General features: G+C 34.1%; 1 protein-coding gene and 1 long non-coding RNA gene across 29 annotated transcripts in view; one reads left to right on the top strand and one right to left on the bottom strand.

Annotated features, from left to right (window-relative positions):
- The window catches only part of Fhos (Formin homology 2 domain containing), a 395,727-nt gene that overhangs the window by 364,354 nt on the left and 5,094 nt on the right, over positions 1-26,279 (top strand). For 11 of the 28 annotated variants that reach the window (XR_010854741.1, XR_010854734.1, XR_010854739.1 and 8 more), the window contains 18 exons: positions 8-188; positions 421-543; positions 1,142-1,238; positions 1,931-1,978; positions 3,582-3,714; positions 3,855-3,975; positions 4,660-4,891; positions 5,073-5,615; positions 5,748-5,868; positions 11,639-11,799; positions 12,952-13,137; positions 13,379-13,633; positions 13,784-13,926; positions 16,253-16,327; positions 17,508-17,700; positions 18,011-18,070; positions 21,226-21,361; positions 21,482-21,640. Coding sequence is in view for 18 of the 28 variants with exons in the window: in XM_067112883.1 (XP_066968984.1) it covers positions 8-188; positions 421-543; positions 1,142-1,238; positions 1,931-1,978; positions 3,582-3,714; positions 3,855-3,975; positions 4,660-4,891; positions 5,073-5,615; positions 5,748-5,868; positions 11,639-11,799; positions 12,952-13,137; positions 13,379-13,633; positions 13,784-13,926; positions 16,253-16,327; positions 17,508-17,700; positions 18,011-18,070; positions 21,226-21,361; positions 21,482-21,640 (2,967 nt within the window). In the remaining 10 variants the exon portion in view is untranslated. The remainder of the gene's footprint in view (positions 1-7; positions 189-420; positions 544-1,141; positions 1,239-1,930; positions 1,979-3,581; positions 3,715-3,854; positions 3,976-4,659; positions 4,892-5,072; positions 5,616-5,747; positions 5,869-11,638; positions 11,800-12,951; positions 13,138-13,378; positions 13,634-13,783; positions 13,927-16,252; positions 16,328-17,507; positions 17,701-18,010; positions 18,071-21,225; positions 21,362-21,481; positions 21,641-26,279) is intronic. The other 17 variants (XR_010854737.1, XM_067112889.1, XM_067112891.1 and 14 more) reach the window with 4 other exon arrangements.
- The window catches only part of LOC136843932 (uncharacterized), a 48,926-nt gene continuing 44,230 nt past the window's right edge, over positions 21,584-26,279 (bottom strand). The window contains exons 3-4 of the long non-coding RNA XR_010854743.1: positions 25,385-25,438; positions 21,584-21,704 (exon numbers count right to left, since the gene is read on the bottom strand). This is a non-coding gene — a long non-coding RNA (uncharacterized lncRNA). The remainder of the gene's footprint in view (positions 21,705-25,384; positions 25,439-26,279) is intronic.

Raw genomic sequence — 26,279 nt, 5'->3', positions numbered from 1 at the left:
TTCACAGGGGATCTGCCATGGACCACTATCATGAGACTGCTTGAGGGCCACGAGAACTCAGACATGGAACTTCTTACCTATGCCATGACGCTAGTCAACAAGACCTTGAATGGCATACCTGACCAAGACACGTACTATGATCAGACGGACTACTTGGAAGAACAAGGCCTGGAAGTGCTCATCGAGAAGTGAGTTTGACCTATGTTTGTGTTTGGGGATTTTGAGACTCTCTCTCTCTCTCTCTCTCTCTCTCTCTCTCTCTCTCTCTCTCTCTCTCTCTACTTCTGTCGTTGGAAAGGCATTGCTGGGTTCCTTCCATGATACATAAGTGGTTTTTTGGTCGTGAATGTCAGCATCTCTGAGGCACTGTGGACCATTTCAAACGGTCAGTAGGACTGAAATGCTGTGGTCGTCTTGCAGGTACATGCATCGGCCCGACAGTGATCTTGATTTGTTGCAGCAGTTCACTATTTATGAGGCTGTCCTGTCGTATGAGGATGGTGATGACATATGCCGTACTACGACCATCGATCCCACTATAAGGTCAGTTGCATTACCTGCAGGAATTGTTGCGCTATATTTTGTAAATATCGGATCATTAATACGACTTTCCATGAATTGGAAATTTTAATTTTTTTTTTTTTTTGCATTACTTACAGGAATTATTGCACTATATTTTGTAATATACGACTTAACATAACATAAATTGGATTTTTTTTTTTTTTGCATTACTTACAGGAATTATTGCACTATATTTTGTAATGTTGGAACATTAATACGACTTTGCATGAATTGGAAATTTTGATTTTTTTTGCATTACTTACAGGAATTGCACTATATTTTGTAATATCGGATCATTAATACGACCCTCCATGAATTGGAAATTTTTATTTTTTTTTGCATTACAGGAACTATTGCACTCTTATTTGTCATATCGGATCATTAATACGACTTTCCATGAATTGGAAATTTTGTTTTACACATGTATTTATGTTTTCTGATGTCATTTACGTTTTCGTATGCCTTCTAGTTTTACGAACACTATTCCGGCGCTGCGAAAACAGCACCCTGTACATTCAGAAATAAGACATTTAATTTTTTTTTTAAATGATGTCGCCAATAACCACCCTCGACATTCCAGACAAGTACCTCGCATCAGCTCAACGGATCGTGATGCAAATGACCGTAGGAAATCTCGTAGACATCACCAGTCACCATCGCCCACCAAAATGAAAAAGGTAAGGCTAATGCACTTCTGTAAGTAAATCACTGACCTACCTGTTTATTCGTCTTCACTAAAGAAGATTCAGTGAAAATAGCCGAAGGCATTCTATTATGAAACCTTGTGGTTTTAGTTCATTGTGGTTATAAATTGGAAGAGATATTTTTGAAGTAGACCTGACGTGTTTTTGGTAAGAATGTTCGACAGTCATACAACTCTTCTTCGGGTTGCTAAAGTGTAAAACGAACATTAGTATGCCATGAATTAATATTGTCTCTAAACGATAAAAAAGATGTATTCTTGATCAACATAATTGTTCATGCTTTTATGCAATTTTAAAACGACTTAGTTTGTAAAGCTAAATTGCTGGGTATCAAGGGTAATGTCAGTATTGGAGATTAACAAATATGATTCTACTTTGTTTAGTATTGATTGTGAAGGAAAATTTTAGTTAACTTATTTCAGTTTCTGCCTTGGCAAATCATTTAACAACGCAGTTCTTGGTATAATGTATATTTTGCACCTTGAAGCAAAATGAGTTTTCACACATTTTGATTAATGCAATGACGTAAATTTAATTTTAAAGAAATACATATATCAAACTTACTTCATGAAGCTAATGATTAAATTTAGTAGAAGTAACTGAGTGTTTAAAAGTAAAGTTCTACATCGTAATGAAGACATTTCTTTTCTTACAATCTTGCATAGCAAAGCACAATGGAATTAACACCTGAGAAGGAACAGGAGAAAAAATATGTAGGTATCACATGTTCTTTCAGAAACTTAAAGGCCTCTGCATTTTGTTACACGAGATTGATGCATAAATGGTTCTTTTGAAGTTGTGGAATAATTATTGTCAGACCTCCCTTACGGTGTCATACAGTACTGTTATATAACGACAACTATAACTATAAAACATTCATGTTCTTATAGATATAAATTCTTGTCCAGCATAATTTTCAATCAGATAAGGTACTTAACCATTTTAAGTAGATAGTAAAGCACAAACCAGTGATTAACCAACACTGACGTGAACCCAATCAGTATTTCCCTCTCACGAATACAGGACAACTGTTAAACTCTGCGCCATTAAAAATTGCAAATGTCAGCAAGTTGCTGTATTAGTCGCTTTGGGATAAATGTCAGCGAGAGCTATGATAACAAATTCTACTTTATAAAAATGTCCCATTAGTGTTTCAAGATGCAACCGATGATATCTTGTTGCCTTAGCTCTTCTTCAACCGCATGTTTTCATTTCTTGTGGAGTTTAGTTGGAGAATCAGGTAACAGGGCTGCCCTCAGTTAGCTATAGTCCTTATGATTTCCCTCTCTTGTAGTACTGTTTAGTGATTACTTAATAAATATAGCTGAGAAGAACGCAGAGGAGCAGACACTGACAGCATCAGTTAATTTGCAAGACTTTACTTTCGTTCAAGTTTGAATGAAGGAGTTGGACTTCGTGATTGTAAGGTTGCCACCATATTTTTGTATCCAATACAAAAATAGCTTGTAATGGTGAGGGTAATGCTTCTCATATATACACTATAGGTAGACTTGATGCCTAGTTGTTCTTGCAGTGATATGTCCTTGATAGGTCATTTTGATTTGTCATAATAAGGTGCAAGATTAACAATGGATGCAAAATGTGCTAGTCAAGGCATTCCAGTCTAGATTATCTGTGGTATGAACGCAAGGTGTTTAGATTCAGAAATTGTCAAAATATAACCCGTTTCAGTCACGTACAAAAGAGATTCTTTCAGCTTATTCCTGTACTGCTTCAGAGTGAGTTTCTTACCCCTCCCTCATAAAAGTGCCATTCAGCTATATATTGAACTATATCAGTGTCCCATTGTATAAATAGTATTTTTTTTTTCATTTAGCACCCTCCTCCTGATACTTTGATAGTTATAGAAAGTCAAGTCCACCTGTTGTGGTGAGAGGGACTTCCCCTGATTAGGTTCTTGCAGGTGAAAGTTAATACCAATAATTATCAAACTGTAAGCAATACAGTACTCGTATCCCTACACATTAATGCTTCAACAAAAAATACTATACAGTACATTGTGTAGTTTAGTAAGCATTATGTATATCACAAGTAACAAGCTTAAAAGTTACAATGTTTCATATTCAGTACTGTAATTAGTTTACTCTGTTATGATACAGTATACTTTACACTTTTACAGAGTAACTGAATTTGTGCATTCCATATCACATATGAAATGATATTTCATGAGTTGTGTTTTTGACAAGAATAGTTTTAAAGTTTTTGATAGTTTTAAGACTTAAAATTTTGGTTTTCCACGTTTTATTTATGTTCTTGTCTTTGGTAGAGCATTTATGAAGTCAATTACTTCCCCAGGGTAACACCTTAGGCGTTACATTGGAGGAAGGAGATGGCAGGAGATCCAGTAGCGATGAAGATCACGTAACAGTAATTAATATTAATGGAGAATCTTTCGGCATTCCAAAGGACGACTTAGGGGGTGTGAAACGTGAGTATTTTACTGTCATGTTCACTTACATGTTATAGTATGCGCACATTCTAAGGTCAGATTAAATGTACAATAAAATATTTGTGTACTGATCTTTGCTTACGATAAGTTCCATTTTCATCTAAACGTACTTTATTTAGATGCGGAAGCCGGTGTAACGCCAGCTTTGCGTAGGCGCCGTGAGCGTGCAGAGAGGCATAGGACTTTCATAAATGAACAAGAAACTATCAATGAAAGTCGTCGCAGCTCTCAATCTTCAGAGTAAGTATCTTGGTGCTGTGCACACACATGTTGCTCGAGCTAATTCAGATTTGATAAATGGGACAGCAGCTAATAGTTGGCCTCGGTGGCTATTAACAGTTCATCACTGCTGTACTGTCTTTTTCTCTTTCTTTTCAAAATTGTTTTTGCACTTTACAACCTGTTCATTCCTTATATTTTATTTTAAGATTTGATGAGAAATCAAAATTGAGTGGGTGAAAAGCAAAGTACTGGTGTTAGAGTGTTTGAAATAAAAAATATAATTATGTACTTGTAACTTGATATTTGAAATTCTTTTCTTCCGGTATTTCGAATGTTTTACACTCCACTATACTGTGTTTTATGTTAGAAGCATCAAAATAAATATTGAAAAATTACCTAACTTATTAACAGTGAATATGAATATTTCAGAAATTTCTGAGAATTTCATGGGGATTGGTGGGTATCAGAGTAAAACCAAACATTTGTTAGTACCTTGTCTGAGAGTAATACCCCTATCACCTTTATTTGTTCTGTCATATACAGTATGAAAAGTTACAGGGATGCAATTTCTGTGACCTTCCCACACACATATCTAACTAAGCATCTTCAAAAGGTTCAGATAAAGTTTGGAAAATTAAGAGTCATTATAATGAGATGATATTGTTTAAGGTTTTATAAATGATAACCTTTCCTGTTTTACAGCAATAATGTAGAAGATGAAAATCGCAAAAATAGTGAGATGTCAGGCCTAAACAAACAAGCCTCATGGGTGATGGATATGATGTACGGTAAGAGGGACGATGAGGCAGGTCGGAGAGAGTCTCTGGCTAACATCCAGGACCTGAAATCAAGAATTTGTAGTCTTCAGGACAAAGAAAATGTTGACAACAATATGCGCATACCAATAGAAATTAACGCAGAGGCTTCTGTTAAGGTATTTGAATATTACTTGTTCTTATCTAAATTATAGTACTGTGCATTGGAGGTATTTGAAAGAATGCATTCATTATGTTTCTTTTTTATGTTATGATAAAAAATAATGTATTATTTTACTCTTGATTCCTTGTGTTTTGTTCATTTGATGCAAATGACTGAAGAGTTTTATGGAATTTCAGGAGCTTCAAGAAAAAATGATGAATTCAAACACTGCTCAGGGGGCTGATGATGAAAAGCCAGGCCGTAAGGGTGACATTAGTGATCGTATCAACAAGATAAAAGATGGCCTATCAAAATCACATTCCAAAGGAGAAGTTAAAGAGGGCGTTATACAAGTACCAGAACCACCAAAGAAATCTGAAAATGACATTCAGTGGGAACTTTTGATCAAGCATTTGAACAGACCACTCACTCTTTGTGATTTGGACTTCAATGACCTCACTGAGGTTGATGATCAACTTGTGCCCGAGACTCAGCAAACTGGTGTTCCTCCTCCGCCACCTCCACCTCCTACGGGAGCTCCACCACCACCACCACCTCCCACAGGTGCACCTCCACCACCACCACCTCCAGGAGGAGTACCTCCTCCACCCCCACCAGGAATGCCTTCTGCAGATGGAGATGCCCCACCACCACCTCCACCCCCGATGAATGGAGTAGATCGTACAGATGACTCAAAGCCGCAGAAAACTAAAAAGACCATTAAACTTTTCTGGAGAGAGGTTAGAAATTGTTTATTATCTCTTCTTGTATGTGACTCACTCTGGCACTCTAAATCTTGGATGCTGGTGCTTGGAAAAAAAAGTAAAGCAGAAGATGGTTTCCCTATTCAAAACAACATTAATACTTTTCAGGTACGAGAGGATCCACGAATACCCGAAGGGAGCATATGGGACAAAGTTGACTTGGTTCCTGTGGATACCCAGAAGCTGGAGCACTTGTTTGAGTCAAGGGCTAAAGATATCATAGCAAAGGTAAGCCTCCTCATTTTTGTTCATTCCACAGCAATATTTCTCATTCACCACTAGACTAAAGAATATTTTGTGGTACATGTACAATATAGGGTAACCAGAGCATGTTGTGATTCCTGTTACACATGCATGAACAATTTCACAAAATAATCTAACAGCAGTTTTAGGTTCATAATCAACAATTGAGACTAATACTTTTTGGGCGGTTGTGCTTAAAATTAATTTATACATTTTCAACATAACATTGTCTTATACTGTAATTCTATTAACAAATTTGGTTAATAACCAAATAAAGTACTCACGTTGTAGGATAGTCGCCTTAGAATTTAATACAACTAACACTTTGGTTCTTTTCTAATTATTACTTTTTATCAAGGAATTAGAACTCTCACATTTAGCTCATTACCAAAGGGACGGGAACTTTTCAAGATAGATTTTTTAGTTCTTCAGTGCCACATTAATAATTCAGTACTGTCCTCCATAACGTACAGCATAGAAGTAACAAAAGACTTATCAGGATAAATCGGATTAATGAGTATCTCTATAGTTTAAATTACTTCAACGGCTTTTGCTTATAAAGAAGTATGTAGTATGCAGGGTGCTGCATTTGCTAACGTACCAGCACTCAGATAGTTTTTTTGACATGCCACCATACTACAGAACTACGTGTAATCTGCTGCATTTCAACTCTAACATAGATCACTGTTTTAGTTTTAATGAGCCAAGTAGAGAGTTGTTAGATAATCATTTAAGAAAACCAGAAGACCCTGTACGGCAAGACCAATGTCAGTTTATGGTTACAGTTGTTAGTTTTAGTGTACTGTAAATAAAAATGCGTCCCATTTAAGCATTTTGGTCTGTAGCATACAGCATCAACTCCCTTCATAATGTTTTCAACACATACATTAGGAGGGTTGCTAACATCAAACTCATAGTTTAAACAAGGCAGTCGATTATGTACCATAGATGCGTGGCAATAACAGTGCATTTAAAGTATTTGAACCACGTAGTACTCATCTATGAAAGTTACAGTCAGAGTGTGACTTCATTGTTTATGAGACTGTTCCTTAAAATGTCAAAAATCAAATAGATTAGCTTCTATACTTTGCCTCTTATTTTTTCACTTATTCAATTCTTTTTCATATTTGACTCAAATTTGTGCTTTCTCTGTCTAGGATGAATGTTGAAATTACTTTTTAATGGGTATAGGTAGATTCATTATTTTGCACTCCTCCTAGTCCATCAAATGTGTTTTTTCTGCATCTGTTTGACCTTACAGAACATCAGGAGTTATGGGATCCTGTAATGAAGGATACCCACTGAGATGTCTCTTAGATGTAATGTGCACATTAATGATTCATCATAGCTAAATGTGTACCACAAAAAAGAAGTATAGCATAAGTAAAATGAGTGTTTTGATAGGGCACAGAGATTTTCAAAATACATATTTTATGTGTGATTTTGTCTGTAGCCTGAGAAAGTAGACCATTCCAAAATTATGTTAACTATCAGTGGGATATCAAGAGTAGCAACAGGTAGACAAGGGGTTACTCCAGAGTTCAGAGGTAGGAACTAGCTGTACCTATCTTTTCACAATATTTTGGGCAAGCTTACTCAAAGGTAAATGTACATCTGACTGTAGTTGGAGATAAGCACTGTTGCTAGTGTTTCCATTATCTGAAATTATGATATTAGATAAGTAAGGCAGTTTCTAATTCCTGCCATTTATATTCATTAATATTTGTGTATTAGATTTTCCTTTTTTTTTTTGAGTTAGTAAATAGTAGGCATATTTGCAGCAGCAAAATAATGATTTTCTTTTGTGTTTACATTATGCAAGGTCTAACTTATTCATCAGGTTAAATCAATTTCCCTTCACAAATACAGTTCTTAATTTCTCACATGAAAATAATGTACATTACAGTAATGTGGAATATTCTGAAGGCCTCCTGAGCAAAACAGAGAACGAAGAGACTTCCAGAAGACTGGTAGCATCTGATAAGTCTTTTGGAAGAGTGTGTTCTCTGTTGTGCTCAGCGGGCTTTCACAATCTTCCACATTAGTGTTATTTTCATGTCTAAGATTGCCGTAACCTGAAGCATCGTAATTTTAATGGGAATAAATAGCACTTATAGCACTGGTAATGGCACCATGAGCGCCAGAAGTCTGGGTAACGGTGCCGTAAAGTGGGTAACGGCCAAAAAATCAGGGTTAACGGCGCCGTGAGGCAAGCACCATAAGTTGGAATGACGCAACCCAGGGACTGCTTATATACAATATATATATATATATATATATATATATATACATATACAGGGTATATATATATTATATATTTTTTTCTATATATATTTTGTGTGTTTTAAGAAGGAATAGATCAGTGAAACATATAAAGAGGTCAAGCAACTAATTTAAGTCAAGTAAATATATAGTACTGTACTCTGTACAAAAAGAACAGCAAAATGAAGAATTAATGAAGTAAGGTCATTCATTTGAATAGGGTAGATAGCATAAAAAACATAATGCTTAACAGGAATGAAAACTTATAAGCACCAAAACATACAAGCCACAAGTGATGCATGCGTTGCACGCTTGGACTTTGGACCAGGTCCTAATTTTAAATATGTTTTGATACATGCAGAACCATCAAATGTACATGCATTACATGTGCTTTACAAGTTTTTTATTGAAATTGTAGGAGGCAAAACTTATTTCTATTTTTAATCAGTTTTCTTGTGATAGATACTAAATAGTTTTTTAGGTGTAGGAACTGAAACATAAATAGTTTTTTAGGTGTAGTAACTGAAACGTAAAGTTTTTCAGGTGTAGGGACTGAAACGTAAATATTTTTCTAGGTGCAGGAACTGAAACGTAAATAGTTTTTTTAGATGTAGGAACTGAAACGTAAATAGTTTTTAGGTGTAGGAACTGAAACGTAAATAGTTTTTTAGGTGTAGGAACTGAAACGTAAATAGTTTTGTAGGTGCAGGAACTGAAATGTAAATAGTTTTTTAGGTGTAGGAACTGAAACGTAAATATTTTTCTAGGTGCAGGAACTGAAACGTAAATAGTTTTTTAGGTGTAGGAACTGAAACGTAAATAGTTTTTAGGTGTAGGAACTGAAACAGAAATAGTTTTTTAGGTGTAGGAACTGAAACGTAAATAGTTTTTTAGGTGTAGGAACTGAAACGTAAATAGTTTTGTAGGTGCAGGAACTGAAACATAACATATATTAATAAGAATTCATTATCATTTATCAAACTATAAATTCCATGGTAATATTGCATTAGTATGATGGAATGGCTTATTTTCAGTTTATGCAAAAGCTTATTACTAATATTCAGAGGCAGCTAAAGCAAATTACAATAAATTCCTTGAGTTTAAATCACACCATAATTAGCCTATCATTAGGACTAATTTACACCTAGCACTGCATGCCTTTTGTGTGACAAAAGTTTACTTATTCACTTTTTGACTCATTTGACAGAAGACATAATCCATTAATGTTTCTTGAACTTTACAGATAGAAATGGGTAAATATGGTTTATCAGATCATTGCCTAGAAACTTATGGAACTTATATATAATATTTTGAAGGGCTTCAAGGCTTCCAACTTCATTTAGTTTATTACCAGACAGTACCCTCTGCAGCATCAAAAACATGACAGATAGCTAGAATAAGTGCTGAGCTACCTTAAATACATATTTGAATTTTTACTAATATGAAAATTTTTGTTGCTGACATAATAGCAGTATGGTATATCTTATATACCCAGTTTTTGGATCCTGCAGTGCTTTTTTTTTTCAACCCAATGCATTAATGAATCTTTTGCTTCATAACGTAACAGCTTTTTTTAATTTTTTCTCATTTTATATTTGTCAAATGAATAACTTGAAAGTGCTAATGCAATTTTATTTATCTCACTTGCTATATTACCATGCTGGCGCTGACTGTAGGAGGTAAGTAAGGCTTGTGCCCCAAGATTGTAGTATATGCCTGACGTGCGAATTGTCTCCCTCCTCTCTGCACCTTTATGTGTTTTATGTGAAGCTGTTTCTCAGAAAATGTTAGATCCTTAAGTAGTATGGGACATTGAGGCTTGCCAACCATTAAGAAAAAAGTCGCCATTTGTAGGCCCTCCTTAAGTGCATGATATCAGTCTTGTAATGTTTTACTCATTGTCTTCTCTTTCATTTCAGCTGATTTATTACTTTTTGCATCATAAAAATCCTCTTTAGGTATTCTCGAGTTTTGTTACAATGTTGAATTTCTTAATGAACTTCCACCACCACCAAATTTAGGAAGGTGTAATGGCTTGGCCATGTTTTATGTATTATGAAACTCTATGGTACTGTAATTATGGGTTTTTAAAGTTAAAATCTTTGGTACCTATTCATGGGTTACTTCACAGGTGTACTTGTGATAATGCAGTTTGGTATTTTACAGTGTTTTTTTTTTTTTTCTTTACTTTGAGGCCTATTCTCCTGGCAGAATACCACATTTGGTTTAACAGTGAAATCTCTCAGACTTGGTTGGAAGTTTCGATCTTTTTTTCGTTTTTTCTTATTTTTTGTTTTAGAGGGTCCTAAACTTAATGTAATTCTTAAAATCTTCAAATTTGTTCTTTTCAATATTTTGCAGTTTCTTGCCTAGGATTTTCAAAGACTCATGAAGCCTCTTTCCCAAGTTTTGTACAATATTACTTCCCATCAACCATCATTGTGATTAATGCCACAAGAAAGCCATACCATCTTTTATTTTTGTGTGTGCCCTTCTGTAGGTAGTTATTTGTTGTGTTACCATATATCTACCCTGTTGTGCAAACAGATTCTCGTATTTGTTTCTTTTTTTTAAGTTCCTTGTTTCATTAACTTTTAAGTCATATTTACAGTATATGTTTTCCTCTATTCATGTTACACCACGGAGCAGTTACATCAAGTTAACTGTAATTGGCTACAAAGTCAATCCAGTATGAGATGAATTTTCATTTACATAAATTAAAGGTTTTTCCAGTTAAATTTTATAGTTTAAATACTGGTTGAATATATTAATTATGATTAGACAAGATTTCCAAATCTTATGATTTGAAGCACTCACTGTAGCTAATGGAGAATGCTTATAAGTATGATGAAGTATGTCCTTGATTTTGTTGTGTGCAATACTATATTTGGAAAAAGACATTCTCCAGAGATGACACTTGACAATGCAAGAGTACCATAATTATGAAAAGGCTAGTATAATGTAACCAAATACCAGTCATTTTGCAAGTAACTGATGATTACAGTAATTATATTTTTGCCATAGATTCATATTTGTGAAATTCAGTACTGTATACCATATTTTATCAAGGACTGTGGTGCTGAATTGACAACAATTTGAAGAGATTAGGAAAAACGTTATGGTGGTGGAATAAGCATGTTCCTGCTGTTATGTTGAACCTTTTTCCCAGATCCCATCTTTTATGGTGATGGTTTGAAGAATTTGGCTATTGGGTGATAATGTGTTGACTGACTACAGTACAGTACAAGTGTATCCTGTATTGTCTGTATACAACCATTTTGTTAGTTTGCACAGTTGTCAGAGTTAAGATACAAAATTAAGTGAAATTAATATTTTGAAAGTCATATCTGGAAATTTCTTTATTAATTGTAACCTGCAAATCATAGTTTTTCATTCTCAAGGCAACAATTGTTCTATTACTTGCTTTGTACAAGAATATATTTTTGCATTTTTCATTTTATTGTCACTGTATTTACAATTTCTGTTCCACCCACAGAAGCAACAAGAGCAGAAAGGAGTAAAGGAAATAGTAGTGCTTGATCCTAAGCGCTCGAACGTCATCAATATTGGTATGACAAAATTGCCCCCTCCTCGCACTATAAAGACAGCTATTCTGAAGATGGACTCTTCCATAATTAACCGTGAAGGAATTGAGGTAAATATTTATTGCTGTTATAAAATTAACCAGAATTTCCTCCTGTGTAAATATACAGGAATAGAATAAAGTTTGGTAAGTAAAATATGGTAGTCAGCATCACAACTCTAGACACCGTAAACATCCCTGCGGCAAAGATGTGATGAAATAAAATGTCGGCACTCGATAGTTTTGTGGTATTAATTAATCTTAAAATGTCTTGTTAAGAATATGAACCCATCTTGGAGGCAGAAACATCTTCCTTCATTTCAGTAATACTTTTCAACTTACCATTTTACTGTATAGTATTGCCCTTTGGAATCAACATTATTTTTTCTAAGCCTGTAATTTTTAGTTATCAACAGAAGTAGGCACAAGCAAGGATATGTTGGCACAGTAACAGTGACATCCGCTATAATGTGTTTGCACTTAAAATTTTTCATAAAAGTGTAGAAAACATTTTTTTGTTTCTAGCAATCATTATACTGTACAGTACACCAAATTAAAATAGATGATACCTATCAACCCAATTGTTACAGTTGCATTACTGTATTTACATTAAGCTAAATTTTGTTACAGAAAGTTATTTCCTTGGTGTATCATTATTATATGTAGAAGTAAATATAACTAAACAAAATGTAAATAGAAGCAAGTTGTTATTGTTTTAGAAAAGCAAAACTTTAGACAAGAAGGTACAGAAGTGTTATCAGTGCCTATGACTTAATGGAAGATAGGTGGAGAAAAGCTATTACTGTACATATTTATGGGCAAAATTATATCACAGCTGCCTTTGTTATAGTATTTTCATTTTATCAGTGTGTGCATGGGAGCAATTTAATTTCTTAAACTGTAACAAGCAAGAAAATCCTGATGTCCTCTAACGTGAATCATTTCTTTATGACGGTAAGTCCCCTGCGTATGAGGTAGCATATTAGTACTGTAGCTGTTATTTCCAAAATCAGTTTCTAAAGTACAATAGTATGGCTCCTGAATTATCAGTGTAGTTAGCTACTTGTACAGTATTTGCAAATAGGAAAATATTGAAAACTTTTACTCACTTCATTACCAGAACATTTGTAATTATCTCTTTACAGAGACTGCACATAAACACTTTTTAAGTATATCAAATGCAGTCTGGACTTTGAGACAGCTGAATGAGATTATTTTTTCCAGAAACTTCTGACCACCATGTTACCTACACCTGAGGAAAAACATAAGATTCAAGAAGCTGCGATATCCAACCCTGAGCTTCCATTAGGGTCTGCAGAACAGTTCCTCATGATGTTGTCTTCAATCTCAGAACTTCCAGCTAGATTGAAACTCTGGCTTTTCAAACTAGATTATGAAAATTCAGAAAAGGTATTTATTTATTTGTAGCGTTTCATTCACGCCCTGTCATCATTGATTTGGTATGGAAGACAGCTTTGAATTATAATTATGATACAATATTTTTGTATAATAAAGATTTATGTGTGTTTTTCATGTATAAAACAGGTGGAAATAGTTTTAACATGTTCACTAAAACCTTAATTACAGACAGTGCACCTGCTTTGCGTGGACGTTGCATATTATGATATTCTAAACTTATCTTCCTAAACAGGAAGTAGCAGAACCATTGATGGACTTGAAACAGGGCATCCAAGATCTCCATAAAAACCATACCTTCAAGACTATTCTTGGAGTTTTACTGGCTATTGGTAATTTTCTCAATGGTACAGATGTGAGGGGCTTCAGCATAGACTACTTGTCAAAAGTTCCAGAAGTCAAAGACACTGTTCATAAACATTCTCTCCTGCACCATCTTTGCCATATGGTGCTTGAGAAATACACAGATACAACAGATCTATATTCAGAGGTAAGCTTGTTCAAGTTGAATTCTACATAATAAAATATTTCAAACTTTAAATGGTTGAAATACATATATAGGTGAAGCGAGAACTTTTTATTTGAATATACTTTTGAGATTTATAGTACATGATGAAAACAAATCACTTGAATTTTACAGATTGGGTCAATCACTCGGGCATCTAAAGTAGACTTTGAAGAGCTATCAAGCAATATAAGTAAAATGGAAGTTGAATGTAAAGCGTCGTGGGATCACCTGAAGGCCATTGCAAAGCATGATGGCCCAACTCAAATCAAATTAAAGTAAGTTTTCTTGTTCATCTTTTGAATTATTACTTATTTTCTTCCTTTTATGATGTTTCTAAAATGTACAGACGGTTCTACCATTCCTTGGGTTGTTTTACTAGTATGTTGCTGACTTTTTTACAAGTTTGCCACTATTTTTCTGACTTCTATTACTGTTGTACATTTTTAATGCTGTTCTACAAGGTGTTTCTCTAATAGCCAAACTGACCTGATTGGCATTCTAACCAGTCTCAGTATGCAAGAAACATATACAGTACCTTTGAAAAGTTGAACTTTGTAAGTATTGGGTTCAATTCTGATTGAACATCAGCTGAATTTCTTACACTGGCAATTTTGTGACTTTTTCTTTTGAACCCGTCAGTTACTTTCCATTAAGAAACACAGAGATGTTCTGCTTGGACCAGAATACCATCAGCTCTATGTTTTCCTCAGCATTGTATTAGCATCAAGAAATCAAGATGTTTTTTGAGAGTACTGGTTCTGATTATAATCGACAGTAGTATTAAAAACCTAGGAAAGCACACAATGTCTTACTTTTGCCAAAAATCTTAATAATTTTTCACTTGAGGGCTTTCTACTCCCAAGGAATCTCAGTATACAGGTCTTTTGTTTTATTTTTCACATGTTCCATTCAAGGTTAGGCTACTTTCCAGTTCCTTAATAGTGTTTCAAGTAATCAGCCATAATCTTTACCATATCTGTTGATGGGACAGGAATACACAAGAATGTTGTGAACATGTTCTTTGGACACTGTGACTCTAGCACTTTGACAGCTGATTAACATACTTTTTAGTGTTAGTGGAAAGTCTTTTATTACCTTTTCAAAAAAAAAATAACTACATTATGTATTAGAACTGTTTATTATCTGAGGCCTTTCTTCGGGACCTGAGTATTTTACTTCCTTCAAGGTATTCAGTTCTAGAAATTTTTAAATAAAGACTTGATTGAGGAGACAAACATTCTGTCAGAAAGCTTCATAACAGATTCATGAGATCAGAAATTAAATAAAATCCACATTCACACTTCAGTAGAGGTTTTGTGTCTGTGTGACTGAACAGAATTTGTCCGTTTTATCCTTGACGAAAATATGTCCAGTCTAATCAAGTTTCCTCACTTACTGTATTGTAACTAAATGAATGATTTATTCTTTTTGACAAGCGTAGGAATCCATACCTACATATTTAGTGGGGATCCATACTATTAGTGTTTTTTAGGAAAATATATCATGATACTCTCTTGAAATGGAAGAATCGGTCTTTGAATTCATTGTATTTCGACAACATATCTGCACAGTAGGGGTAAAAGGAATCCTTGATCAGGACTTGGACACAACTTTGTGAAGTAGGAATATGAACCAATTGCAAAGTGTTGTTCTTGGTGATAGGCATGAGCACTGATCAGTGAAAAGTCCAGAGAGTTGCTGAAAGACCTTAGCAAGTGGGATTTTGTTTCCTCCTAAAATGTCTTATGACTGAAACATACAAACCATTGACTCAAGTATCTTCTAGTGAGCCGGCATGATACCTTTTAGCGGAAATAATTGATACCAAATGGTAGGACTCTTTTACTGGAAAGGAACTTAGGAGAATAATTCATTCCAGCCCAGGTACCCAAGACTCTTCAAATCCATAAATAGACTAGGTACTGTAAGAGGATTTCAATCTAACTTTTCTGTGACAACAAAAGGTAATTGGAAAAACACATTCACTGCAGTTAAAAACTACAGCCTTACTAAGGTTCATGTGTGTGATGTAAGGGCTTCATCATTAAATCAGTTAAATTCCATGAAATTCATCACTCAAAATTGAGTTGATAGTGGTAATATGAGATATGGGTCGTCTTTTACTGTGCTTTATCTACAGAATGTCAGTCATCAGTCCATGGATATATTGTTGCCAGGACCAGAAATTGCAGATGATTAGCTACCTTTTTTGTATTTTTATAAGTATGTTCTTAAAAAGTGTACTTTACAGTGGTGTAATTGATTTTGAGTAGAGAAATGTATACCCACTGACTCAAATATATAATTTTTTACCCATGGTGACTATTTTGACCAATTTAATGTTTTAGCTCATAGTTAACCATAAACAAAAGATATGGGCAGAAGCCTTTTCCGGGGAGTGGCATTATGGGTGAAATAAATGTAAGAGTTTAGTATTTACGAAACAAATAATCAAAATTTTTTTCTTTTTGCTGTTGTTCAGAAAACTTATCCTCTATGTATTGTATAAAGTATCACTTGAAAAACACTCATATATGAACTATGCACAAATGACAGACAATTTTTACTTCCCATATTTTAACAAATTTTTCTCTTTAACAGAATGTCAGAATTTTTGGCTGACTGTGCCGAAAGAATCATCGTTTTAGGAATTATCTATCGTCGTGTCTTGACCAGGTAATAAATTAATGTTTCCCGTATCTCTATTTTAGAATAATTACTTTTATAAGCTTAGATGTCTTTAATATGATTTATCCTCTCAGGATCTGAATTTTTTCAAATTGCACTGTATTTCAATTTTTAAAGAAAATGTCATTTCATTTCAATATCATTTACAGAAATATGAAAACATCTTAATTGTCTTTAAAGCTGAATAGATTAAGGTTTATGGTTTTGCATAGGAGTAATTCTAACAGTGTTGTTAATGACAGATAGCCAGTGCCAGGACTTGGCCAATATCGTACACCAATTCATTTATTCAAGATTAATATGAAGTAGGCAGAGAAAGCTGTTTTTGGTAAACTACCAGTTTTATGTCATTTTCACCAATTATTCACATAAATTCAGCAACTTTCTAGCATAACAAAAAGGACAGTCTTCGTAGAACATACAAATCATTACTTCTTTATTAATCGGGTACTTCAAAGGTTAGACTAAGAATATGTATGAAGACAGAATTAGAGCTTCCAAATGAGGCCTGCTCCAAAACTGGGGTATATTTCCTTCTTCCACACCTTTTACCATCTCTGTTCTTTAGTTTTAACAGCTAAAATATACACATTGTGATCACTTGTTATCAACCCATCTCATCCTTCATCTTGCTATTTTTCTTCTTCTTATTTATCATGATGTCAGATTATTCCCAAAAATTCTCCAGATCATCATTATTGATTGCATTTTTCACCTTGCCTACAACTGTCTTCTCACATGTTTGGTTATATGGGAATGGACCTTTATGCAGGGCAACAGACTGTGCTAACAGTACTAAATTTTCAGAAAACTTTACATATATTTGTATGTAAAGTTTTCTGAAAATTTATTACTGTTAGCACAGTCTGTTGCCCTGCATAAAGGTCCCTTCTTTCTCTCTCGCAAGTGATGTCAGCTTGAGGGCAAAGCCTGATACTGATAGGTTTATGAAGTTGAAGTCATACCGTACTCAAGATGTAGTTCCCTATTTCCTGAAAGTGGAAAAGTCATCACCTTACAGAAGTTCTTGTTCAGTCTAGCCTTCCAAGTAATGTGCTGAGGTAATAGGCTTTGCCCTCAGCAAAGTACTGTAATTTTATTTTACCGAGTAAATTTTTTTTTTTTATTTACTCACGCTAGCAAAGATTTAATATTATGATTTTCTTAGATTTCAGAGGTTCTTGCTATGGCTAGGCTTTCCTTTACACATGGCTTTAGAAGTTAAAGTTCAAGAAGTATGCTCTACTATTAGTGAATTTGCACTGGAATACAGAACTTGTAGAGAACGTGTGTTGCAGCAGATTGAAAAGAAGGCTAATCATCGTGAAAGAAACAAGACCAGAGGAAAGATGATCATGGAGGTATGTGAAAACAAAGGAGTCAACTATATTTTCAACATTATCTAAAGAGCCCTGGTTGATACCAGTTATGGCAAAGTCAGACTCAACTTTCTTTACTTCTATGTCCCATAAAAGCTATTTCTGAGTTAAGTTGCTCTACATTCTGAGACTGACTGCCAAAAATAGTTTTTAAAGATTTCATGTGATTACTGTTTGCCTTCTTATGCATAAATGATTATGTTAAATCTGAAGTTTTCTGACTCTGTAGCTTTTCAGTATAAAGTAACGCATTTCTTTCCCTATCTTCTATGATGTTTCATCCTGTCTACAGGATAGCCGCTCTGGAAAACCTCTTGGAAGATCTCTCAGGCCATGCTTGAAAAGTTCTTCGGTACTGTAAATGTGTTTAGGGTGCTCTAACATCCAAAATTTTCACCCACAAAATGCCTGCATGAATTATTTTTAATGAGCATCATACTCAGTGATCAGAACAATATATTTACAGTACAACATTTTTCATTTCAACTCACCACTTCAGTTGATGTTCACAGTATAAATAGCAGTGATTTCCTAAGGATGTTTCTATATATTTTTCAATAAATAATACTAAGACGTCAACACACCAAGTATTCATTCTGCATACATTATACAACAAAAACTGTAATATCTATTTATACTTAACAATGCCAGTTACTCTGCAAATGTCATTTTGGTTTAGATGCCTTCAAAGTATGGATCCTTAGATGGATGCATTATTTTATAATAATTATTAATTATCTAGTGGCTTTTAGCTTTTAAACTGCATTCCTTTCACAGTATATGTATGCACTGTTGCGGTTGATGCTATAAAACCAAAAATAATGGTAATGGTATTAATAACAAATTTATAGATTTAAACACACAGAAGGCCCATATAATTTTTATTGTAGTATTGTTTCAATTCCTTCTCATAATTAAAAGAATTCAAAAAATTACATACAGAACCATAAATTAACGTAGTAACAGTATTATTAACAAAAGAATCTAAAGAGATATGAAAACGTGAGACATAAAAATTAAGATAATTAAAAAGTTACCACATAAAAACAATAAACAGGAAAAAGTACATTAATATTTGTTCTGCAACAGGTTTCCAGTGTTAGATAAAAAACTGACTCTGCTGTTGTTCTCTCTTCATCAGAAATTACTATAAAAAGGCTTTAGAAAGCCTTTAAACCTAAGAAGTGTTCTACTTTTCTAAATGTACATGCATAGCTGAATGATTAAGTCTTACATGCAGCTGCCCAGTCATTCAACTGATAGGCCTGTGTTTGTCTGCCCACAACTTGAGAATTTTAATACTACATCCCATGTAATCCAAACTAAATAGTGAATAGTTAAAACTGAAACAATTAGTGGCTCTTCAGTCTTGAAAAAAGTGACTATAGTTTTTGTAAATAGCTACTCTCACATTAATTTGAAGCAAGTGCTACAGAAATAATCTTTTTATTTCTTTCTCTAGAAATTCATTGCATGCGTCTGAAATATACAGGAAATTTGCATAAATTGTTTTTTGCTGGAACTCTGGTTTTGGTTTTGAGTTTATTTATTATTCAAAAGTTTCCTCACAAAATTGTAAAATATTGTTGAAAAAACTATTGCCCTATAAGTAGTTATTTTAAAAGTAAGTATTTTGAAAGTGTATGAAATCAGACGAGAGTAGGCGCTGTGTATGAAGGTCATGATATTATTCATTTTGTAATTTTTAAAACATGCACTAAGTAGTCAAGTTCCTAGACCTGTGATTGTTGATTTACATTAGATGGACACATTAAGATCATTGTATTGGTTTACAGTTCAATTACATTTCCCATTGTGAATTTTATCTTTGAGTTTGGAGGATTTAAGTAGTCAGTCTTTTTTTAAAAAGTCTTTTTCAAACATGAAAGTATCATAAACATATATACTTTATATTAGAGGCTTATTAAATCCAGATGGACAATTTGGTGTTTACTGGATTCAAAGTGGGACAAAGATGTTGGCAGAAAATAAGAGGTTGCCAAAACAGGACTATTTTCATCTAGAGTTTACCTGTTCACTTGTTCCAGATGTAGTTTGGAGTACTGTACATGGGATCTGGTATTAAAAGTCATACGTTTCCAACAGATGAACACAGAGCTGCCAGTTCTAGGATGGGACAGCAGCTGGTAGACTGCTTCACTTAGCAATCCATGTAAATTGTTTGCAAAAAGTAAAATATTTTGGGATTTACAGGATTTCAGAATCCTTTAATAAGCATATTCTGTTAAGGATACTAAAATCAATTTCTCTTCAGCTTACAAAATCTATTTTATACTAATTTAGTGGTACATGTCCACTGAACATTTTTCATTTTTTGCTCAAGTTTCCTGTGTTTTAATCATGTTTGTTAATTTGTATGTCTGTGTACATTCATACATGTTTAGATTCCTTTGTTAACGTTATCGTTTGCTATGTTACTTAACGTTCTGTGTAATTCTACTATTTTTTTCAATAGTAGGAAAATGGCTTGAGAAAGTCTAAACTTACAACAACAAAAATGACAAAAAAGAAGTCCTAGAGATTCCCACAAGACCTATATCAGTAATAATAATAATGAAAATACTGTAAAGTAATCGGGAAATTTAATAATGAATATTTAGTAATAAAAAGCGAACATTTTGACTTGTGATAATTCTTTTGTTTGTGATGGGCATTAATGCTGCACAATAATGTTCCTTTAACAAAAATTTATTAACTTTAAACCTATTTTTACTTTTGATTATTAATTTACAGTGTGATTTTTGTGAAATATACATGGATAATGTTCTGTCATCCATCAATATTTCCTCCACTTTGTTTGTTATTGTTTGTTATATTGAAAAACTAATAGCATTTTTCTTTTTCGGTAAAAATGATTTGTGAAGTACAGTACAGTATATCTTATTACCATACTAAACCATACCCTAATAAGGTCTCCTCCTCTCCCAGAGATTTGGAACCAATTTACAGGTACATTACAGTGATACTGGCTATGGTGTACCTTGCTGCACCCCTCAGACCCCACAGTGCATTTTTTGACTTTCAATTGTTCCCTCTGGTCTCTACCCCCATAACTTTCAAACTTTCCTTGCTCTAGTTTTTATCTGCCTCTGAGAACAAAACAATCAGCCCACAACGGTCAAGAAATGTGGCTCAGAATTTTGCTTAACGTATTTTTAATGATGATGGCAGTCTAATCACTATACGGTGTTAGTTTTTGAGGGCTGTATAATTTTAAAATAATTCAAAAACTGTTCCATTTTTAGCTGGTGTGTTTAAGATTTAAAAATAAGAACTATTAAACTTTATTTAAAATATGGTACATTACTGAAATATTTTGTTGCAAAAATAGTTCATACTGTATTCATACTTCATTGTAGCATTTATTTCAGTTCAAAAGTCCCATGTAATTCTTAGTCACTATCTGGGTTATTTTTATGTGAAAATTTGTAATGGCTGTACTAAAGAATGAAAGTTAGCAATTTCATGACGACCTTGTTCTTCCAGATGGAGAAATTCAAGCGTTCCAAGCAGACAAAGGAAGAAAAGGCCGATTCTGATCTGAGGCAACTTCTTAATTATTCTGACGTCTCAGACACAGAAACTATCCGTGGAAAGAGTACCTGGAGAAGAACTAGAGAAGGTAAACTTTTGTTTTTTTATCTTTAAAAAAAGTTACACTTGTTTTGTAACTGAAGACAACTATTTCTTAGAGCCATTTACAGTACTGAACATAATTTTACAAAATACAATTTTCTGACAGGTAAAACTCGTAGCAGAGGGGAAGAGAGCATGGCAGAAATTATGGGTGACGGGGATGATGCTTTGTTAGACTCTTTAGTAAAGACAGCAACACAAGCACCATCTTCACGTACTACACCACGAGAGCGTAAGAGGTCACGACACGCTGACCGCAAATCCTGTGAGTATTTGTGGCAAATTTTCTGAAACCCTTTTACCCATATGAAAAAGGCTTAAACCTGTAACTGAAAAATTATTGATAAGAAACCAACAAAGCGCGGAGTAGCAAAATATTATTAAAATTATACTCGTGCTGATACTACATACTTCCTGAAAAATATGAAATTTAATCATTTGCTTAGTTTTACACTAAAGAGTATTAGAGGCTTTATAATCTCGTACAGAATATAAACAAAATCAAAATTAAATTTCTAAACAGTTTTTGGAAAGGAGAGGGAGAAACTTTACCTTACCTGCAATTAATGGAAATTAGTCATTGCCTATTATTATTATAGGTATGTAATACACAAAATGACAATGAAGCAAAGTATCTTTCCTCTAGAGAAAAGTACAGATGCTTAAAGCAAATAGTAAGAGATCATTAGGGCTTCCTTTACCACAGATGCTTAAAGCAAATAGTAAGAGATCATTAGGGCTTCCCTTACCAAAATCAAGAAGGTGGAAACACAAAATATTAAAAATGCCTCTGGGCCAATATGCACAGGCAACCAATAACACCCTACATTTGCCTTGGCCGAGTTTATCAACCTGCACAACTTGCAAGCTCCTTTAGAGACAGTAGGTCTTTAAAAAACATGATTTAAAAGACCTTATTTACCACATAGGTTGTTCTTGTGGTAGCAAGTGATATTGAAAAAATTACAAGTGGCTATGCAACCTAAACTTCTGTACAGTTTGTAAATATGCAGTATAGGGGTACAGTATTTTGTGTGTTCTCAAGTTCATTAACCGTAATATATACAGCTCTTCCGAAATTGATACACTAGCAAACTGGTATAACAACTTCATGTAATTTATAAAATATAAACTGCCCAGCAGTATTTCATCATAATTTTCTTGACCAACAGTCACAGTGCATGCAAATGAAAGTGTCTCCATACTGTAGAAACAGATAAGATAAATCTTACAATTTACTATAAGAATGTGAAAACCAACCAGCTACTTTCCAAGAACAACCTGGAACCTCTAAAGATTACTTTAAAGAGTAGTGTCATCTATGAGTTTACATGCACGTTGAAAGATGCCACCACTTACATCAGGACGACAACTACTTAACACTCTTTTAAGTCTCTCCTGCCACTTTCAATAAAGGGCCATCTTCCATCTTTCATTATTACAAGTAAAAATAAAAAAAACTGAAACAAAAAAGCTAATAAAAGGCACAAAAATTATAGACCAAGCATCAGACCACAAATGCCTGTGCTTCTTGAGGCACTACATATATATACTGTACTGGAAAAAAGCCAAGCATCAATACAGTAAAATAATAAAAAATATAAGAAATCTTCAGGCATCTAACTTGCTGCCAAACACCAAGAAAAGAGAGAGATGTCTTCATACTACCCAAGTTGACTATCATACTAGTCACACCAGTGGGGGCACTCCAGCCAGCAACATCAAACATACTAAGATGATTGCAACACCTCTAGGACCAGACATGATCATCATCAATCTGTAACAAATCAGAATTCATCACACCAGTCGACTTGCCAACTATAAGCTGATTGCCAGCTGTATATGCAAATGTGACATTTTAATTCATCATCAACCTGCAACAAATCAGATTTCATCACACCAGTTGACTTGCCAACTATAAGCTGATTGCCAGCTGTATATACACCAATGTGACTTATTTTAATTCATTCTTATTTGTAACTCAGTGGATGGCCACAAGTGTGAGCCAAAACATCAGGGGATATAAAACTACTATAACAAACAGCTTTACATGAACTTAGGAAACCTAATATACCAGCTACATGGTGATGAAAAGGTAATATGCATAGAGAAGACTCTGCACAATCAACACTGTAGAAACAGCTATTGTATTCAATTATAATACCTTAACATGGAAAAACTTCCACAGATCTTGAATCAGTATTTTGATGTGGACCTTTCTGAAAGATTTTTTCATGTAAGGATGTGCCTTAACAATAACTACTAGTCAAGGCCAAAGAGACAGTCCTGTGTTATTTTCTTGAATGAAGTTGGTCAGTTTCATACATGGACGAACATTTCACTTTGATATCAATCACTTCCAAAATTTATCCTAATCAGCACTAAATAAGCTTCATTCATACATGAAAGTTGAAAATGTTTCATCAAAAATTATGCAAAAAGCCCTGCAAATATGTATTTTCTACCCTCTGTAATATAGCAGTTTAATATTTTTCTTAAAAAGGCCCATTTTGTATATATTACTAACAACCAGTGAACTAGTAAACATACCAGGAAATAAAAGCTAAAAAATGCTAGCTAAGGAAACTGCACTTGAGTGTATCCTTAACTAAGGAAACCCATATGCAGAACTGTGGGGGGCCTGGGTGCAAAGGCTTTAGCACATACCCAGTTATCGACTTGTGTTCCGTAATGGTAACAACATTACTGCTAGTGATAAGGAGGGTCTTTCTCCATATTTTTTGTCTTTCTCCATATTTTTTATAACTGTTAGCTTGATTAATGTATTGTATTTTCTAGTGTAAATTAGAAATCAGTTCATTATCACCTCCTGGTGATAAAAAGGTATGAGGAAAGGTTTGTATTTATCAAACATAACTCCTTCAGGTTTTGTAATCTTAAAATATGTTACAATAAAAATTGCACCCTATTAAACATTGTCTATGCACTGAGTTTATTAGTATATGTGCACAATACTGTCATAGATACTTTCTTCAAAACTTGTGTGTTTGTACACCTGGTCTTTCATGTTTTTGTATAAATGTGGCAGTTTTATCTCAAAAGTATTCATTAATTTAGATTTTACAAGAGAGCACTTGACACTGTTTGAAGAATCTGATCCGTCCTAAGAAAATCAGGAGTTTTGTAAAGTAGGAAATAGTCATATCTCAGACAGTATTAGCTGCGCTCCGAAATCTTTCACGTCAGGGTAGCCCAAGAGGGCAAGCATACCTGCCAGCTGAAGGTTTTGGAACCTTATACTCCTTCATTCTAAAGGGTAGCAATTAACCACACTATTGAGCTCTTAGTCATGAGAGACATAATTATTTGGTTATCACTGGTTCATGCAATAACTTGGGAATGTAAGTTTAAAGTAGGTTTTTTTAATTTACTTTTGCCCATCAGATTTTGTAAACTATACCTAGTCGTAAGTTTATCTTACTGATTCCTCTTGGTTATTCTCAAATCTTAGCCTAGCAGTAATACTGCTTAAGGGTTAAATCCCTTGAAACAAATTAATGCCTGAGATCTACAGCTTTGGAGATTATGGCATAGTTTCTTCCCTCCAGCCATACCTTGATTTGACCACTTTGCTCCCAGAATATTTGATCAAATAAATGAAAGAATATTTTAAGCTCCTGATACTGGTTAAATGGAATTCTATTCTTTATTTTTTCTATGAATGTAACTAATTATCCAACATGAAGATTTTATGACATCATACTATTATTATTGTTGTTATTTTGAGTCACAAAAAAAGCTCCAGTAGAACAGAATACTGATACAGTAAGTGAAAAAAAAAGAAAACTGAGAATGCATATATGCAATGTTTGCATTGATGTGCCTAACAATGTTATTCAGAAAAACTAAAGCAATGGTGCAGGGTACTTTGTGGTACCATGAAAGCTTCTCAAGCCTAAAAAATAAAAGTTCCTAGGAGGCTGCTGACATCCAGACAGAATTGTATTCAAATAATTGTAAGTATAAGAACCTTTAAAATAATACATACCTGAGTTATCTGGCAGCACTAGATGATAAACCATGCTGGAGCTTTTCGTGTGCTCTGAAAAGAAAGTTTAAAATTAATATAAGTACAGTATAATTAAATATAAGACTTTTTAAGCACAATGTTATTTGTGTAATGCAAATTACAGAATGGGAATAAAGTGTGAGACCAGTCAAATAACTGTCAAGGCTTAACACGTTTAATTTTGCTTTTGAAGAAGCAAATATCATAAGAGCAGCTTTGTCTGCTTGCTGTACTACATATTATTTTATGCCCAGCCATTCAAAGTGAAGTTGGGGACTTCTTTTCCCAGATAATCTAGCCAACCTACACAAGACCTTGGTATTTCCAAGAAATTTAGCATAATCTAGCAGAAGACTGTGCTCTTTCTAGTGAAATTTAGGCCAAGATCAAGTGCTGAGACCTAAGAAGTCATTCAGTGCTGAAAATAATGTTGAAACAGTTGTTAGGAGACGGTGGAAAGTAAGATGGAAAAAAAAAGAGAATACGAATGGAGAAATTTCAAAAGGAACGAAAGGGGTTGCAGCTAGGGGCCAAAGGGACACTGCAAAGAACCTAACATAATGCCTACAGTGCACTGTGTGAGGTACAGTGACAGCACTAACCCCTATAGGGTGCTCTTTCTAGTGGTACTTCTTTCAGTATCATTTATACATCACACTCAACAAAAGCTGTTTTCAACTGGAAACCCATCCATTCTCCAACATTCGGAATGTTGAGTGCTCTCCAAGAAGTCACATGTTACTCATACTACTAAATATGACAAACATGGGTGTTTCACAACTTCAGTGAGAAACCACATTTTTCTTTATCACTGAATTTCTCAATATGATCCTTGTAAGAGGCAAGATTTCTTCGTTGGGAACAAAACTTCTCT

Source organism: Macrobrachium rosenbergii, chromosome 12 (genome assembly GCF_040412425.1).
Source record: "Macrobrachium rosenbergii isolate ZJJX-2024 chromosome 12, ASM4041242v1, whole genome shotgun sequence".
NCBI lineage: Eukaryota > Metazoa > Arthropoda > Malacostraca > Decapoda > Palaemonidae > Macrobrachium > Macrobrachium rosenbergii.
This window is presented reverse-complemented; position numbering and strand designations above follow the sequence as displayed.